General features: G+C 43.4%; 2 protein-coding genes across 2 annotated transcripts in view; one reads left to right on the top strand and one right to left on the bottom strand.

Annotated features, from left to right (window-relative positions):
• PAK5 (p21 (RAC1) activated kinase 5) overlaps window positions 1-18,967 on the top strand; it is a 210,015-nt gene that overhangs the window by 40,676 nt on the left and 150,372 nt on the right. The window lies entirely within an intron of this gene.
• Window positions 97-14,717, bottom strand: LOC127382868 (D-beta-hydroxybutyrate dehydrogenase, mitochondrial-like). The gene is made up of 4 exons (XM_051615012.1): window positions 14,387-14,717; window positions 6,933-7,085; window positions 4,026-4,156; window positions 97-948 (listed from the first exon to the last, which is right to left on the bottom strand). Exons 1-4 carry the CDS (start codon window positions 14,715-14,717, stop codon window positions 601-603), a joined length of 963 nt encoding a protein of 320 aa, XP_051470972.1. The 3' UTR covers window positions 97-600.

Here is an 18,967-nt window from a genome sequence, read left to right as displayed (position 1 = left end):
ATGCATTGATAATTCAGACATTAGATAAAAGAGAGTTTATTTAGGCTTGAATATTCATTTGTAAATGGAATATATTATTTATTTTCCAAAGTCCATGACATACTCACTTTGTAACAAATTTATTCAGAACACCTGTAGTTAGCTCCGACATTGTTTCCACATTACAACTTTATTATTTGACTCTTCCTAACTTTCTATAGCCACTTAATTCCATTCAAAGTATTTCAAGGTTTATTGCTGATTCCTAACTTTTCCATTAACCTCTTCCCATCACCCCTAATAAATTACTATTCGGGTTCCTACAAGTAAGGTATTTTCATGTCTGCTGTAATGATTTCAGGTGTGCAGTTGCCCTGTAGGATATGCTCCATTTTATATCTGCCATGTCTGTAACACAGTAACCTGTATTGCTTTAGAAGAAGCAGCATTACATTTTTCTAGGCAATACCTAAAGCAGTGTAAGTAGACATACTTTTTTTTTCCACATGGGAGAATTAAAGTTACCTAGAAAAAATGTGTTAATTTTATATGAGGCTTTGTTATTCCCTATGAAAAGGTGACAGTTCTGAGTAGGGAGACCTAAGGGTGTAGCACTGTAGGCTATGCAAGTTTTACTTTACTCAGGACGTAAGACAAAACAGAATCCATCACAACAGTTGGAAATGAAGCACACACAAACACCAGTGCTTTCTCCTTCAGCTTTGCTACCATGTAACGTGCCTTGGGTGCAGGAGATGTTAAAGCATCTACCATAGCATCTACAACCTCATCACCGTTAGTGCTTCCTTCCCTGAGAATGCTGTTGAAAAAGTTTGCCCGCTCTTGAACATACTCCTTATTGTAAACTGCCTTTTCCTCTTCACTGAGCTCATTCCAGATCTCTTCGGCACTGACTGGTGGCTGAATTTTTGTAGAGCGTGCATAATTTCCAGGCTGAATAATAGAGACCTAAAAGCAAGACATATAACTTATTAAGATGCAATCAGTCATTCTGAATCCAATTAAATACTATAGTCAGTAAAACAGATCAAAACCTTTCTGCAGATATATTTCTTTCAGAAAATGCTGATTTATTGAAATTTGAACCTTGAAAACTCATCTGAAATAAAATATATTCCAGTGAAACGTTTAAGATTGCAGAGGTGCTTTATTCTGACTTCCTTGTTTCACTCTGATGTTGATGTTCTTGTTTTGACTACTCAGCATACCTCTCCAGAATGCAATAGTGCTTATTTAATTTTTATTAAATACTCAATGGTATAAATGTTTTGACAATACTGAGACAAAGTGTTTCAGTATGACTTTGATGTCTCCAGAGTGGAATACTTTGGATTTTTCACTCAGTGGCAAATCTTGCAATTGGTAATTTTTTGCCCCAGTTTGGGACAAAAGATGTCAAACAAAATTCGAAGGTCATGGGGAAAGAACTGCAGTTTTCCTGAAGTAGATGTAATTAAAAGGAAAACAGGCATTGTCAGCCAAGTACAAAGGAGACCAGAAGTCTTGGTCTAGCTCTCACTGAAGTCATCAGCAAATTTCTGTAGATTTCTGTGCACGTAGATTTAAATTGAAAGCACACAAATACTTTGTTGCTCCACCTGTTTTCTTTGCATGTGTTGTTGCTGCTGTTCTGCGGACTTGTGAGGCTTCTGGGGAATTTGAGAGCAGACTGAGCTCTCATAGCATGATTATTTTCCCTCAGTCAGCAGCAGGCTTGTTTAAAGTATTTGTAGATATGCAACGTGAAAAACTCCATGGCATGTAAATTTCTAAAGTCTGCAACACAAGGTGAGGAAAACCCCTGCTGAGCTGTGACTTGAGGATCTGACAGGCATTCTCTAGAAAGTCTGTGGTAATTTAAAACCTTATTGCCCTTAGTCTGCCACCCAGCCTATCTACCAAAGGCTGTAACAGGGTAAGGTCCAGCAGAGAGACAGCATGCAGAGCTGGGGGCATCTGATGCTCCCACAGGTAGATTTGTCACAGGGCATCTTTTGGAGCCCTCCCTTTGGGTGCTGTTTTTAAAAGTGTTTAGTATTAGCCAAACTAATGCCAATAGTAAATTCTCCACATTTACTTTAAACAAAGGAGGTCTGAAAACTCTATGTTTTGGAGCTTTTTGGAGTTGGCTAGACTTCTAAAAGATGATGCTTTTTTTCCCTTTCTTGATTTTCTGTATCTTTCTTTCTAATGGAAGTCACATACTCTGTCTCCTGCAGACAGCCAGCTTGCCTGGCCAGAGTTCAGTGGGACAGAGCCACAGCTCCATCTGTTCCTTGCCACCTCTCAGTGACTTTCTTCTGAAAGGGCAAAGGGAATGGTAGAGCAAGGGAGGGGAGCACAGGGAAGACGGACTGTGTATCCTGCAGGCTCTCTGCAGGGCAGTTGCCGAGCCAGTGTCTTGCAGACAGTGAGAAACAGAAAAATAACTCTCATAGATATTTCAGAAATGTCTGCCTTATTGTACTGTGTGCTGGGGCTATTCCAGGGAGGAGGGAAACAGTAAAAATCCCAAAATTACCAGAGTAGCTTACCTGTTAAACTAAGGTCTTCCATACATTTGAGATTATCCTCAGCTAATTGGTTCAAATCCTCATCCTGCTGTGTGGTATTAGGATGTGTAAAATCATTTGCATTTTATAGCATTTTATATTTATCTGAGAGGGGCAGTTAAAAGATGCATAGCTGTAATTTCTTCCAACACAAAGCTTATGAACAATGCTATAAATCTGTGTATGTAAAAAGTACACCAATGTAAATTATTTAGGGAAGATTTCTGGTGTTTGAGTGCCTCAGTTACTCCAATGAAAAAGCCTAGTGAATCTACTTAGTGATCTAAGCTTCAGGTTTAACTAACAGTGTTGCTTAGACAGGACAATAAGAGCCTCTTAAGTTAAGAGAATGAGCACCTCTCTTATGATGACAGGCTGAGAGAGTTGGGGCTGTTCAGACTGGAGAAAAGAAGGCAAGGCTCCAGGGGGACCTTGTAGCTGCCTTCCAGTACCTGAAGGGGGCCTGCAGGAAAGCTGGGGAGGGACTTTTTACAAAGGCTTGTAGTGAGAGGTCAAGAGGTAATGGATCAAAACTGGAAGAGGGGAGATTTAGGTTAGACATTAGGAGGAAACTCTTTAGTGTGAGGGTGGTGAGACACTGGAACAGGTTGCTTAGGGAAGCTGTGTATGTCCCATCCCTGGAGGTGTTCAAGGCCAGGTTGGATGGGGCCCTGAGCAACCTGGTCTAGTGGAAGGTGTCCCTGCCCATGCAGGGGAGTTGGAACTAGATGACCTTTAAGGTCCCTTCCAACTCAAAGCAATTTATTATATGATTCTAGGATAATTACTCTGCACAATACTGCCTCTTGCAGTGTGGCTGTTCCCACAAAGAGGACAGAACTTTTAAGCACTGATGTTGCAGGAGAAGAGAAAGAGCCCCCCAGGTAGGTAAAAGCCTTCCTTCTCACTGCATGTCTTGGCTCTTGGCTCCCACAGCCACCACAGAGAAATTTTAGTTACCTGGTACTGTGATGAGATCTTCTCAGGCCAGGATGCTGCTCAGGCAGGCCTGACTCAGAAAGTTTCTCCACTGTAGGGGATGTGGAGAAAGGAAGCCTGAGTGCTGGCACAAAGAGGAAGAGCACTATCCCACAGCTGCTCAGAACTGCAAACATCACCCAGATCCACTGTTCTCAGTGATTTTTAGCAGCCATAGAGAAACCACCTCTTTCCAAGGTGCATTCATGGGTTCAGCTCTGATCTTTACCTTTGTCATTCAGATGCACAGAGCTTACTTTGCACATTATATATTATTTTCCACATGCTTGTTCTTGTTCCCTTGGTCAAAATTTCCAGTCTCATGTCTTTGTCTAGTATTCTTTGTGCAAGTCGCTTGCTTTCCCCTCTCCACAAAAAGATGCGTTTCAGCTCTGTAGGAAATTTGAGGAATGAAACTCCTCTCTTTGTCATAAAAAAATTAATGTTAGAAATAGCAGGGAGTTCCACATGACAACTATTTGTTACCTCACTCACCTGGACACCAAACTTTTTCATTTCCAGTCTCAGAGCATCACAAAATTTTTCAATAGCTGCCTTGGTCATAGAATAAATGCCATTTCCCAGAGCAAAGTAGGCAACAATGCTGGACATGAAAACAATACGTCCTAGAAAGAAAATAGTGCAAACAACATACCTTCACTCTCAGTCTTTAACATAGAATTGATTTACTTGAGTAACTGAACTGCTAACAAGGTGGTGTTTAGCCTGATGCTGTTTTACTACACAGTATACAACAGCTGGGATGTGTTAGTGTGCAGTCCCAGCACAGAAGTGCACTCAGCTTGGTTCAGCAGAGAACATCATACAAAAATCTTCGTTCCACCTAGTGACACATGCTGGACTAGACTAAGAGTAACACATTCCCAGCATGCTGCTTATTCCTTTGGAGTCTGAGACAGGATGAAAGAGATGGAAACAAAGCAGTCCCCTAAAACCTTTCAAGGGGAAAAGAGTAATAAAATACTATGCTAGTAATAGAAGGAATACAGAGGAGAAAAGCAGATTAGTTTCCCTGCGATGGATAAATGACTACTAATGCAATATTTTTTTCTGTGCTAATGATGTTTCCACACTGAGACCTGGATTACAACTGCACATATAAAGTCTAAATCGGCCTATACAGTGATAAGCTTTACCAGAGAAAGGTAAAGCTTACACAATGCTGACACAATGTGCACAGCCTTACACTGCCTTGCTGTGATTTCCCTGGCCTGTGCTGCTTTTCTTGCCCTTTATAACTCTTGCCAAGAGCAGGCATGCCTTAAATAGCAGAGATGTCTGATATAGGGCACTGGGGGTGTGGTTTGTTTCCATTATTTAATTGTAAATTTCTATCATGTTGTCATACCATATATTATGAAATGTGTGAGTGGGGATGCTTAAATACCAGAAGTGAGAGAGAAGAGGGCTTCATCACTAAGAATACAGAGAGCATAGTTGCATTCCTGTTGCTGCCAGAGATGAAGGTAACATCTGGGCCCCAGATCTGACCAAATGGTGCAGGCTTGTGGGATATCAAAAGGGTATCGTGGAAATGCTATGAAATTTGTCATTCTGACTTAGGCTCCCTGCCTTCCTACACAGTGTCTGGAATAAATCTTGTATAGAGTAACAAAACAACTACCAGCTTGCTGATCAAGATGCTACATCAGTTGGCCTGGCCATCTGGAAAAGTTATGGGAAAACATTGCTCCTCTCAGAGTAGGATGTTTAATTCTAGGTTGGAAGGCAATACCTCCCTTTACAAGTATTAATGATCTTGAAGTTTTTCTTGGAACAGCTGCTTATCCTAAAATGTCAGTCAGCCCCTTCAGGATACAGCTACTGGGTAGATAAGAGTAGAATGACCTCTGCCTCCTTTATCCAGTAGCTAAGTGACTTGGGGGACACACTCAGGATATCTGACATTTAACTTCTCTCCTTGCTTAAGGCAACTGAAACCCAGATTTCCCAGGACAATGCTCTAACATCCATAATTCAAGTTTTTCATTTGAAAAGGTCACTTGCTGCCCCAAAAAAAACATGAGCTTTAGCTGTCCTGGCTGTTCCTTCAAGGAAGGAGACAGAAAACAGGATTATTCCTAGAAGTGCCCTAGCCTCCTCTCCTACATAGAAGAGACTTGAAAATGGAGTGCAGGAAAAAATAAAGGCAGGCAGGAGTGAGATACAGAGTGCTCTTTTGAGATAAGGTATTATGTATGTGCAGCCATCCAGACTCAGTTCTTCTAAAAGCTGGTGCATGTGCTTAGTATCATAAACACAATCAGCCCCTTTTACTTCCAAGCAACCCCTAGCAGTTCACGAACTCAGACAAAGGCTTCTAAGTGCATCAGAGTTTTAGCTGTAAGTAGGGTATCACAGAAGAAAAGTTATGTCTTCCCACATCATGGCCACATAACACACTCACTGGGTACATGCAATAGCACATTCTTTTACAAAAACACATCCAGCTTGCAGTATTTAAAAGTTTCTTTTTTTCTTGCATCAGGATATCAGCCAAAGGCAACCAAGCAGAAAGAAGCAGAGTAGCCAAAAAGGGGATGCTTTCATCTTACCAATGGCATCTGGGGCTTCCGGATGAAACCTAGCCCTCACTGTGCTGGATGCTGTACACACACACAACAAATCCTCACCTTGAAGAGCTTACTGACAAGTTAAGCAAAAGAGGGAGAAAGGAAAAAGGGTACCTTTCTTTCCCAAGTACAGATGGGGTGAGGTAGGGAACAAACTGCAAAGCAATTGAGACATGCTGCAATGCTGCAGAGGACTGTTTGAACCATTTCTTCTCAGAAGAAAGGATACAGCCCACACGTACAGGCCCAAGGAAGTGCATTTATCCCTTTGGATACCCATGCATCTCTGTACAGCATTCTTTCACATACTTGGAAGTTTCTTGCCCAGGGCCATAGAGAGGATCTTGCTGGGCCTGGAACTGGAAGATGAATGTTTCTAGTTCACCTCTGTACGATCATTCTTCCTCTCCTAATTGCCAAACAGCAAAATAGTACAGCCCCAAATAAGAATTTAAGCAGGAGTTTATTTGATCTTTGTGTTTTCTGACTGTCAGTGCTTACAAAGTGTTGCCTGGGCTTTAATGAGGTACTATAAACATTTTTTTTTTCTCTTGAGTCAAACATTGAGATAATTCATTATTTGTAAATACTTCTTTCTATGCACTGCAAAGTCAGAATCCTTAAGGGTATTTTTTTACCTTACGACTTTACCCTCATTTTGGGATCAAGTTGCTCTTTTGGGCCACAGAGGAGGCTGTCATTTCAGCTCAATGAGAGACAATTAAGGCTTCTTTTAGAGATGCTACATTACCCCGATTAGAGTAAGCTAATTATTCTACAACTCTAAATAACAGTGGATTAGTATTACCCTTGTATTTCCTTAGCAGGGGAAGAAATGCCAGGGTCATCCTGATGCTCCCAAGGAGATTCACATCTGCCATTTTTTCGTATTTCTCCATAGACAGCCACCCTGTCTCACCAAATGTTGATACTCCCGCATTGTTGACAAGTCCCCAGAAACCTATGGAAGAGAATTGTCTCAGCAACCCTTTTTCACTGCAAAACAATCAGCTTTAAGTGACAAAACACCACCAGTGATTTGAACCCTTGGAAACAACTTTTTAGTTCTGTTATCTTTTTGTCTTTTCTACTTGTAACTACAGACATGTTTTGCTTAATGAAGGAATGTCATTATGGGCATTATCTGGACTATATAAATCTCAGTGCTATTTAATAATCACTGACTTCATAGTCATCTTAAGTTATTTATGAATAACATGATCTGGGAGACTACATCTTACTGCCAATGTGGTGTACCATGATACTTTAATTACTTTAATCCCGCTGTGTGCTATGAGCAACTTTGTGAAAGTTATATTAAGCAGTCTAAAGGCTAAAGGGTAATATTTTCAAAGTGCCTGACCAATTTAGGAGTCCAAGTCTTGGCTCCTTTTGCAGGATTTTGAGCTTTGATTCCTTCTGAAATCAGCCAGGATGAAGAACATGGTGCAACATTGGGTAAAGTAGCAAAGTAAGATGGGTGGCTACAGCATTTTTTTGCTTTTGTACTCTTGGACAACTCTTATTCCCCACACAACACTTGGTTTTGGTGCTAGGAAGGCCAGCCCTCTGAAAGGCAGGGAGATGCCAGTGTTTATCAGGAGTAAAGCTTGTTCTGACACAACTCTGTGCCAGAAAGTGCAAGTCCTTTTGCCCAGAGCCACAAAACCCTTTGTAAAGCAGACCTCTGTAAGCTTTCCTAACATATATAACACTACTTGTATTATGTAATGAAACCTGTGGTTAAACAAAGAGAGAAACAAAGTTCTGCCAGTGAATGTCTCATTTGCAGAGCAAAACAGTCATAATCAGGAATTTACTGTGCAGAACTTAGGTAATTCTGTCCTTCAAAGAGAATAAATCATTATTCAGCAGTCTGTCACTCAACAATCCTTGACACTGGACCTCTCATAACTTTAGATACAGACTGACCACTGTCCTAGCAGTGCAGCAGTCTCCTGTGTATTTTCCTCTATTCCACTGCCCAAAATGTTAACAGACAAAGGCAAGGCAATGGGCCAAAAAACTGGGCACTGGAATTCGGCATCCTAGACCTCCTTCTTCCTCCTGCCATTACCTTCTTGTTCCAGGCCTTTCCATGATTCTATGGCTTTATTTCTTCTCCTTTAAAACCGAACTAGCCCCATGGGACTGACCTCCTTGTAAAACACTTAAAGATCAATGGATTAGAGAGTCCTCTGTAAAAGCTAATTATCAGTATTTTTGTATTTGCACATAATCTGACCTACAGATGGACTAAGTAGCTGCAGCCCCACCCCAACTGTTTCTACTTAAGGCTGGAGGTCTCTGTACTCAGGTTTATTTTTACATAACCTAACTCTAACCCAAAACAAAGTAAAGCCTAGCATGACTGTAAAAGCTGTTTCTTTATCTTCTCAGCTTTACCTGTCCTAATTAAAAACAAATATGTCATTTTGCTTCTGCCACTCATCCTGCACAGCACAGGAAGAACACTTGCTCCATAGCCCCCGAATCCATTAGGGTTTGAGAAATACAGCCACTAAACTTTACAAAATTGATTTTCTTCCTCTTTCTCTAAACTGTGAAGTGTAGAATTTAGCTTGCAGGGCTTAAGTCTTCTCTTCAGCCCTTTGCTTGCTTTTTCTCATGCACTTCAAAGACTTCAGGTGTTTAGTAGTGAGGCCAATTTGGCATCCTAGACTTCCTTCTTCCTCCTGCCATTGCCCTGTTGTTCCAAGCCTTCCCATCATTCTGTGGCTTTATTTCTCCTCTGCAGTGGCCAAATCAAAATTAAAGAGGAGAAAAACTGGCTTGAGTTAAACTGAAACAGGCTTTTCTGAAGAGAAAATTAAGTAAAACACAAAAAGAGATTTTCCGCGGGGTCAGCTCAAAATATTTTGTTTGCCCTCAAGCAAAATATATTTTTCTCAGAACATTTTGGCATTCCTGAATGAGAAATGTTCTGGTATTTTCCACAAATGTTCCTTCTACTTTGTCCAGTTGAATACATTTGCAAAATTCTACCAAAATATTGAACAGGTCATTATTCCCTTATGGCACTTTCTCAGAAAATTTTCTACCCCCTGAGAAACAACCTGCTCAGCTATGTACTCAGGGTACTTGAGTAAACTTTGGTCTTCTGTTCCTGAAATGCTCATGGTAAAAATTAATGCTATAAACCTGCACATAAAGTATTTGGTATGTTTGCTTAGACCAATGCAGCTCAGGTAACCTGAGAAATACAGTCCTTAGGTGGAAATCTAGAAGAACAAGGCACAAGTAAGAATCAAACAGCTGACAGAGAGAGACGTTGCATTTCCTTAGCATGTCCATGCACAGACACATTAGGAAAAAGCAGCTGATGTCTGATCTGGAAGGGAAAAATTACTCAGACTGTCAGAACTCGGTCATAGCACAATTTAGGAAGAGTAGTGTTAGACTATGTCACAGCAGGCAGAGAATCAATCAACTGGAAAGCAGAACTCGACGTCAAAGAGATTTTCACTGATCTCTGTATTGGGAAAACGCATCCTGAGGACAAAGATTAAGAGATACGGCAGAGGATCTAAAGAATCACTTTAGCAATTCTAGCTTCAGATTAGTGAGGCTTTCGGGAGAAGAACACTGGCTTTCCCATAAACTCCCAGGTAATTTCTTCTTCAAGACCTGTTGACCAAAAGGCCAGGTTTTCTGAACTGGAACATAAATTCTTGGTATCACTGATCTTTGGGAGTTTCTCATCTAAACCTGAGCCCATGCAAAAAATGACTGGCTCTTTCCTGCAAGATTCCAATCTGATACTAAAGGAAACTAGCCAAAGGAAGGAAAGTGCAGTTTGCCATATTCCTACTGAAAAAAATGAAGAGAGGGAACAAACCAATCTGTCTGTGGCAATGCAGGTTGGTCATGGTAACAGGCCATCTAAGACTCCCAGACCATCCTCTGCTTGGAATATGACACTGTGCATATACTGTGCATATAATCCATTGCAAGGATGAGTCTATTTGTATTGGAAGTTTGGACTAAAATATGGTACCATGGGCCTACTTGGTGGATTCTGTGAATAGGAAATCTTAATTAAGTGGAGGAGAGTACTCAGTAGAGTAGGAAGTAGGACTGAAATGCAAATATCCTTCCAGCTAGCTACATGTCACCCACTCGCAACAGTCAAGGAAAGGAAGAGAAATTCCTGTTTTAAACTGAAGAAAATCAGGAAAATACTGAGGTTTGTAGAGCCTATGAGAGGTACAAATCAACGTGCTCCAAAGTCCCAGTCTAGTTCATGTTGCCTTTCATGTGCAAGAAGTTTCTTCTTTCTAAGCAAGAAAGGACTCTAAATATTTTAGAATCTTATCAGGTGCACAAGCCATAAAAACAAGTAAGAGGCATCAGGACCAGCAGATTTTCATGGAGGGACAATTACTTAGCTCTAGAGAATGAGCTACGTACCATGGAAATTGATTTGCCATCCTTTTCAGACTGACATAATTTCACAGTCTAGAATAGGACAAATAGTTACAAGGAAACAAACAATGACATGGCAGAATGTCCAGCCAGCTGTGCTGCCAGGAGTTTGGATTTCTACTCTAGCATTAGAGAGAGAGGGAAGATGAGGTGGAACTTGGATTACTTATCTCGAGGTTATGGCATAAGTAGAAGGTGTAGGGAGTACTGTACTTTATTCCAGAGAGTTAGTTGTACTGAATAGTCTACTTAAAGCAGAAATTATCCTGGACACAGGAAAATCCCAGAGCACAGTATTCCTCCATCCTGGATGACTCCCTTGCCACAAGCATCTGCTGAGTGAGGCTATGTGGACTCTCCCCAAAACCAGAAACTTCTCATGCCTTTCCATGCAGTGAACTGAGTCAGTGGAACAGCGTGACTCTTACATCCAGTAGAGTCCACAATTAGGTGGTTAGGTTTTTCACTGGGAATCTAGAAAAAAAAATACAGGCTTTACAGTGTAGAATTGCAGCCTCTTCATCTTGGGTCTAGGTTTGAAGCAACTAAAATCTGCCAAATAACAAGATTCAGGAGGGACTTGAGCTCTCTCATTGCCAGCTTCTTGTCTGGAGAGCCCTCCCTTGTAGATGGTGCACTCTTCAGAACACAGACTTTCTTACTTTGTCCATACATCAATTCTAAAACAAAAGTATGTGAGGTTGATTCTATGAAATTGTGTATAGGCATAAAAAGTATAGAGACATAATAAGTGTGAGAAGATATGTATTTTCATCAACTACAAGAAAATATTTAAGATAAAGGACAAAATTCAGCTTATCAGTAAGATTAAGATGACTTGGAGTCACACCTGTCTGAGATGCATAGTCTATGGAAAGGATGATACTGTGACCCTGAAAAATAAATACTTAATTTTTCCAAGGATTTACTCTGAGCTATTTAAACACTGCATGCAAAAAGCAATTAACTGCTTTCTCAATCTTTTGGTGCATCTGAAGTTTTATTTTGGAATCTCTAGCCTTTGCATATTTACCATTAAAGCTGGAGCTTGCTGAAGTAATTTGGTTTTGACTGTTTTGGAAGGATATGGAGTGTTTTAGTTATCTGAATGTGTAAGTCCAGCACACTGGTGTGTGGTACCTGAGTGATACTGATTATAGTAGAAATTGTAAAAGAGAGGAAGTGATCCCTAAGCAAATTCCTAGTGATTCCTAGAGATAGATGCCTCTTTTCAGATTCTACAGGGAGCTGCTGAATAGATTTATCCTGTCCTGAGGGAAGAGGACAAAGAAACAGGCAGACAGAGCTGTCTACCAGGACTTACCAGCTAAAAACAACATAGAGAACACTGCCAATAACTATTTTAAAGGATGTTTTTGCAGTTTTATAAGTAAGGTGATCTAAGATCTATTAGAACCTTTCAGCACAATGCCAGATTCCTACACCAGTTTGAATTGTTTGTACAAAACCAAGATTTTTTAATCTGTTCAATACAAATTTAAAAGTCTACTTGACTCACCACCTGCTCTTTGTTCTCCTTAATACAAATGTCTGACATTTACTTGATTATCAGTCATAGATGTGGTGCTTGGCGATATGCTTTAGGGGTGAACATGGTGGAGTAGGGTTAAAGGTTGGACTTGATTATCTTAAAGGTCTTTTCCAACCTAGATGATTCTGTGATCCTTTGGATAGCAGATAAAATGTTCATGCAGTCACATACTTTCCTCATCTTCTCAGAACATAAATGCAATTACAGATGGTTTAGAATTCTCTTTCCTAATGAAAAGGAATTTCATTTAAGAAAAGAAATCTTTTGACCCAAATACACAAAAGATTACAATTCCTATCTTTAACAAATACACAGGTTAATATGAGAGCTAAGCTTCATTTGAGGTCTTAAATTGAAATTCTGTTTATAAAGTTAAGATACCAAAGAAAACAACACACCTATTTTCAGAGGTGCCAAGAAGGAACACTCCTACTGAAGTCTTTTGCTTAAAGATTCTGCATTAGAGTATCCTCACAGCTTCATTACATTTGAGATAATAGTATTTATGCCTCTATATTTTATAAATTTTGAAGAAGACTTGTGGCATTCACTCCATTAATATTAGATATTAAAAGAACTCTTTTTCTCCTTTTTATTTAATAAACTTAAGATGAAGATTACTTGATAATTGGGGCTTTTCCCTATAAAACTACACCTTCTCCTGCCTTTGCAGAGTACCCTCAAAATGCTGCAGCAGAAGTGCTGTCAGAGACTGGAAAAAGGTTCCACAAAATGAGTGCTCTGTTTGCATGTGTCCAGCCGTGTGTCACTGCTGTAAGGGCCTGACAGACAGCCCAGGACAACCAGTCTCTGTGCACAAGGCTTTCCCACTCCAGCTGTGCTCTGGTGTCTCTCCTGGCCCTTCCACAAGCCCTGATGTCTCTAGCAGGATTTCCCTTGATCTGAAGGCATGTCCACTTGCCTATGAGCAGCGAGGACAACCAGCAAATTAGTGCTGAACTGTGGACACAAGGGCCTACATGACAGCATAAACATGACCATTGCACGTCGTTACAGGATAAACTAGCTGTAACCCAGAGTTTCAGGTCACCCAGTCCCCATGGAGCCTAGCACAGCTTTCACGGGTCATCTGCAGGGTTTCTGCAGCTTGGGAAAGAGCCTGAGAGGGTAAGGCTCTGCCTCTTAATCAGGTAAGATCAAGATCAACCATAAATACACGTACTTAATAAGCAGTGTCTAGGCCTTTTTGTACCTCACCTCCCATTTCATCCCCTTCCCAACATGCTAATGAACCACGCAGGCAGAGGCCTTGCATTTCAATATCATTCTCTGTGCTTTATTCTTTGCTTGGACTCCCTGTATGAGAAGAAATGTCTGTCCTGAGGGAATCTAACCCTGAGCCCGCAAGACCCTGCTCTGCACCGAGTGCATCCCCCCAGTGTTACACCAGGCAACTCTTGCCCTGCACCCTAATTAGGAAAGAAGGGAACTATGGCTGTACTGCCCGTGCCCTGCCACATGTCCTGAGGGGACAACTCAGGATTTAGGCTGTCTGCAATTACTCTGCAAGTCTATCCATTTGCCTGGGTGTATGCTCCTGTAGAGTGTATGACAGGTTGCCTTCTAAGCAACCCTTCAGGGCTGACAAACCTCCAGTCATACTGAGAAGCAGCTGGTTTGGTTTGGCCCCTCACCTCCCTTCTCTGCGTTTATCTTACTTATTCATGACTTTCACAAGTCATGCCCAGAAATACAACACCCTCCCACCACTGCCTACGTGTGCACACTCGTTCTTCGCTTTTCCTGCGGTTTCCTGCTGTGGGATTGCTGGGGAAGGATCCTGGGGACCCTCACCCTCAGGGATCTCCTCTGCTGGTAGGCTGACATTTGCCCATGGTGCACGGAAGAGACATCCACCTTCCCTTTTGGCATCTTTGGAGAGGTGTGCGTACCGCTTAGCGCTCGTTACTACCGACAGCAGTAATTGCAATCACCATAGAACTGGTTTGGGCTGGAAGGGACCTTGAACATCATCTAGTTCCACCCCCCCTGCACGGGCTCACTAGACTAGGTTGCTGCAGGCCCTGTGAGTGACCGCGGTCCCCAGCCCTGGCAGCCCACCGTGACAGCAGCTCCCCGCCGGCTGCCTCTCCCAGCCCCGGGCGAACCCCAAGGGCCGTCTCCGGGGCTTGGTGTCTGCCGATCCTGCCGGGGCCAGGGCCGAGGGGAGGGGGAGGCACCCGCGGGGCTCTGGCTGCGGCAGCCGGGCTCGGGGCTGGCCCCGCCGGCCCCGCTCGCCTCACCTGGCTGGGGCAGGTGCCGCAGCACCAGCTCCTTGGCGGCCAGCACGTCGCGGGGGCAGGTGACATCCAGCCGCAGGACGCGCAGGCGGCCGGGACCGGCAGCCGCCTCCCGCTGCAGCCGCCGCCCCCCGTCCCCGCCGGGGCAGAGGCAGCCGGCGAAGACGGTGAAGCCGAGACGGTGGAGCCGCAGCGCCAGCAGGTGCCCGAAGCCGCTGTCGCAGCCGGTGATAAGCACGGCCCGGCCCGCCGGATCCAGCCGCGCCGCCCGGCGTCGCGACAGCCGCGACAGCCACGACAGCAGCAGCAAGAGAAGAAAGCCCGTCGCCCACATGCCGCCTTCCCGCCCGCCCGCCGCCCCGCCGTGGAGGGGCAAGGAGGCTGGGGCCGCCCTGCCCGCCCCCTGCCACCCCTCCCCGCCCCCTGCCACCCCTCCCCGCCCCCTGCCACCCCTCCCCGCCCCCTGCCACCCCTCCGCCGCCCCCTGCCACCCCTCCCCGCCCCCTGCTCGCCTCCCCTGCCATTCCCTGCCCGCCCCCTGCCATTCCCTGCCCACTCCCCCACCCTCCACTCCCGGCTGCCCCGCCGTTCACTCCCTCCCTGCTGAGGCACCGGTCCTGGGCCCGGGGGCTTTAGGGGTGTCGGACAGCCCCCCCCCGAGCGGCGGCGGGAAGGGGCCGGCATCGTAGTGGAGACTCATGCTTGGGTTCCCTCCGTGCTTCTCGTGGCTTGTTTGGAGAAGAGTAGCGGCGGCTGTGACCGAGGTGCCGTGCTGGCCTGTGCAGCAGAAAGGGAGCTGGGTTGTGCCAAATGCAGCGCCAAAGTGACACTTTAACCTCTCCCTTTGACCGGGTTTTCCAGAGTCCCATCGCTACAGACTCGCCATAGGGCGGGGCATGAAAGCACCATGAGTACTCTGTGATTTCTAGACCCATGAGATGAGGATGTCCAAAACAGCTGCATTACTATGTTACAGCTGTTATGTTATTAGATTGATGTGGGTTCTTTATGGCCTAGATCTGCATCTGCTATCGAGGGTGCCTGTAAACAGTCCTCAATGGTGGAAAATACCTGTTTCTTGTAGGCTAAAATGCTAGTTTTGCATTGCTGAACAAAGACCTTGGAAGGTAAGATTACAGGAGCTCTCCAAGCAGCGGTGGGAAGGGGTATTATGTCATATCTGCCTCCTCTGAGTAAAATGAAATGGTTGGGAGAACCAGATGCTTTTATTTATTGTGATTTAAAGTTGGCTTGTGAAAAATGCAAAGGGGCCTGAGTCATTCATTGACATACACACAGCAGCAGAGGAAGCAGCAGTGCTTAACAAGCACAGGGATGGTCCTAAATATTTGCCTGATTTGCATCACTCTGGCTCCACAGACAGCCTTGTTCCCTTTTACTAGTTTGTCTTAAGTTACGCCCTGAATCTGGTTGTGGGAGAGGGGTTTCAGAACTGGAGGTGTCCTGCTGTGCCCAAGTCTCCAGAAATGGCACTGGGATCCCTTTGCACTGACACAGGGTGTTTTTAATTATGTTCTAAGGAGAAAGGGAATAATTATTGTTTAATTCTCTTTTCCATGGGCTGAGGCATTAATGTGTCTTTACTCTTGATGGCTGCCCATCTGTCTGGATTTACTGTAGCTTTAAACTGGTCAGTGCTCTCTCTCCTGCAGTGTTCAGGTCTCCTATAGGCATTGCATAATGGGAATAAAGTGACTTGGCAAAGGAGGTTATTCTTTGCTGCTGGGAAGCAAAGTAGGAATTGGAATGGTGAAACCTGGTAGAAGATATCCAGATACCTGTTGTCAGTAGCTTTATCTGATCATGCTCCATCACACTGGGAGAGGCTGCCCCTTTTTAGCCTTCAGTCTTCTTCATGAGTCTGCATAAGTCACAAAGCTTTGTCTTTACATTTTTTAAATATTACGCAACCCTCAAAATCATGAGAGTTGATAACAGTCTGACCTCCAGCCAGCCTCCTGGTCTGGTTCCCTCCAGCATAAAAAAGATTGGGAGTGATTCCAGATTCACCTCCTCCATGCCTCCTACCCACCTCTCCTGTGTCTGCCAGTCTCTACCCTCTCAGCTTTCGTATCCTGTTTATTACACGAAGATCACAGACAGTGACAAAATCATTCTTCTGAAGAATAACAGGCGACCCAACTAACCTCTGTGACTTATGTTGTCTCTATTCCAAGTAAACTTCAAAAGATATTAAAAATATGTCACACAAATGTGACGTGCTCCCGTCTGAGAACAGGAGCAATATGTTGTCAGAGCAACAGGGTAATTTAGGCTGAAAGTAATGGATTAGAACCATGTCCTTCACAGTTAGAAAGAACTTCATGACTACCTAGTCCAGTAAATGAGGCCACTGAGGTCTACAGTGCAGAGTATTTGCAGTAGAATTTCTCTGTATGTTGGAATTATTTTCCTCTGTTCCTAACTCAAATATGTAAATATACATGTGTGCACACACATGCATGCATGTTAATATTTATAGTGAATTTATTGCTCTATGTTCTGTCTGGTTTCTGAAATGCCTTTTTCTTCTTTAGAACTCATTTTAAATAAAAACTCTTTTAGGTTTTTATCTTATTTTAATCTGTAATTCAAGTCAGTTGTGGTTTTCCTGTAGCAAGTTTAAGCAAAGGTCTGGATTTTGAGGAAGGAGGTGAGGAAATGGAAGATGCTTAGAGGCTGGTGCTGATGAGGATCTGAACAAGTCTGCACCTAGAACACACCCAGGGATATTCCACTCATTCCTGAGAACCTTTATGGGAACAGTGACCCGTGGAGCTTATGCTGAAAGCTTTCCTGAGTAAGTTCCACAGTGTGGAAAAAAAAAATAAAAAAAAATGTTGCTATAGTTAAAAACTGAACAAGCTTTCCAGAGGCATCACAAGCTCTTCTTAGGTCATTAGATAAGCAGATACTCAGAAGTGCTGCATTCCTGAGCACCACAGCAGCTGCAGTTCATCCACACCTTGAAAAACCAGGTCATTTCCAGAAGTGCCAAGCTATGGATATAAGGTTGTTAAGATTAGGCTCCTCTTGGAAAAAGTACTGCTCAGATCTTACTAACTCTACTAGTTATTGCTCCAAAGCAAATTAGATGGGGAAAAAAAACACACATGCTATAACCTTTTTGTTGAGCAGCGAAGTCGTTGCGGTGTTGTCCCTACTCTCAAAACAGAGTGCATTTCTGAAAGACTGTCACCTTGTTCTCAGGCAATGGCTGGAGAGGACCCTGATAAGGAGAGCTGGCACAGGCTGTGCTCCTTCAGTGTGCCCCAGGACTTCCAGCCTGACTGTAGGGGAGTGGCTTTTTACCCAGTTCCTGAGCAGGGATCAGTGGCTGTGAGGAGCAGAGCTTGTTATGGGACATTTAAATAATATGCACAGATCTTTGTCCAGCATAGCTTGAGTAGAAACCAAGATCCAACGGAGGGGTGAAGGCAGTGTAGCTTTTCTCTGCCCTTAATCTCTTTCTTATCTCTTTGCCTCTTCTCATGTCTACTCACCTCTGTTGGTTTTACCCATTCTCTTGTTCCTGTTCCCTCAGCCCTCTACCCCTCCTGGCAGTCTTATCACAAATTGGAGCTGTCTCAAAATTTGCCATCTGTCATGCTCAGTGATACCCACTCTCAGCAGAAACTCCAGGAGGAGTAGTGATATTTGATGTCTTTCTTACAGCTTCCACCCTCCAGCATCATGTGGATGTAATTATTATTTTTATTTTCTGAAGCTAAGATGAAACTCTGTTGCCTTTTCAGGTAACTGTAGAGCCATCCTTGGTTTCACAGGAGTAATTTTTGGTGCAAAAGCAGTGTCAAAGCTTCAGAAAAATCCTGCAAAAATGACAGAGTGCCTCCTAAAAGCTCCAAATAACCAAGCAAACCTATGAAATTATAAATATGGACCCCAACTTAATTCAACATTTGTATATTTTTGAAGCCAGTTTTATGATTTCAAGGTGCAGGATCAGGGTTTCAGACCTGTAGGAGCTGGCTCACCAGCCAACTCACCATGGATGCAACTCTTCTCTTTGCCATCCTTTGTGTCTTGTCAGCTTAGATCCCAGATCTTTCAGCTTTCAGCTTCGTACAGTGAATACCATAGCATGCTGCTGATCTTAGCTGGGACTTTTTCATACTGGGACAGTGAAAATGGTGCTTATCTAACAGAAAGAAACTTGAAACTCATCTTGACCAGCCCAGCTGGATAGAATTTTAGCAAAATACCTTCCTACCTTCTAATGATAACATGCAAATACCACTGCTTGCTGCAGCTATCCAAAAAACTGAAATTGAGCCTGCTTCTGCAGGCAAGTGTTTCAGGACTGGGAAAACTAGCTTTCCAGGAAGAAAATTAAAATCATGTAATTTTGGTGCACTTAGACAGTCAAATACATTGTGAACAGAAACACTTGCAGTTTTTAGAGCTGGCAAGCTGTGTGTCCTAGTTCAGGACTCAACCAGTGAAATCTCTGCTGTGGTGTCAAAGGGAGAGAGCCAACTGAAGGCTGTCATAGCATGTAATTAGTAGCAGTTGCATGTGGGCTGTGCATGGGAATAAATATCA

Source organism: Apus apus, chromosome 3 (assembly GCF_020740795.1).
Source record: "Apus apus isolate bApuApu2 chromosome 3, bApuApu2.pri.cur, whole genome shotgun sequence".
Classification (NCBI taxonomy): Eukaryota; Metazoa; Chordata; class Aves; order Apodiformes; family Apodidae; genus Apus; species Apus apus.
The sequence above is the reverse complement of the archived record's forward strand: the minus strand, read 5'-3'. Positions and strand labels throughout refer to the sequence as shown.

Bases quoted from the DNA above. Each gene is read 5' to 3' on its own strand.
- LOC127382868 (XM_051615012.1), bottom strand. From the start codon at position 14,717: ATGTGGGCGACGGGCTTTCTTCTCTTGCTGCTGCTGTCGTGGCTGTCG. The intron at 7,086-14,386 runs GTGAGGCGAGCG...TCTCTTCCATAG, and splicing joins GCGGCACCTGCCCCAGCCAG to GTTTCTGGGGACTTGTCAAC. The intron at 949-4,025 runs GTGAGTGAGGTA...TCTTGCTTTTAG, and splicing joins TGAAAAAGTTTGGTGTCCAG to GTCTCTATTATTCAGCCTGG.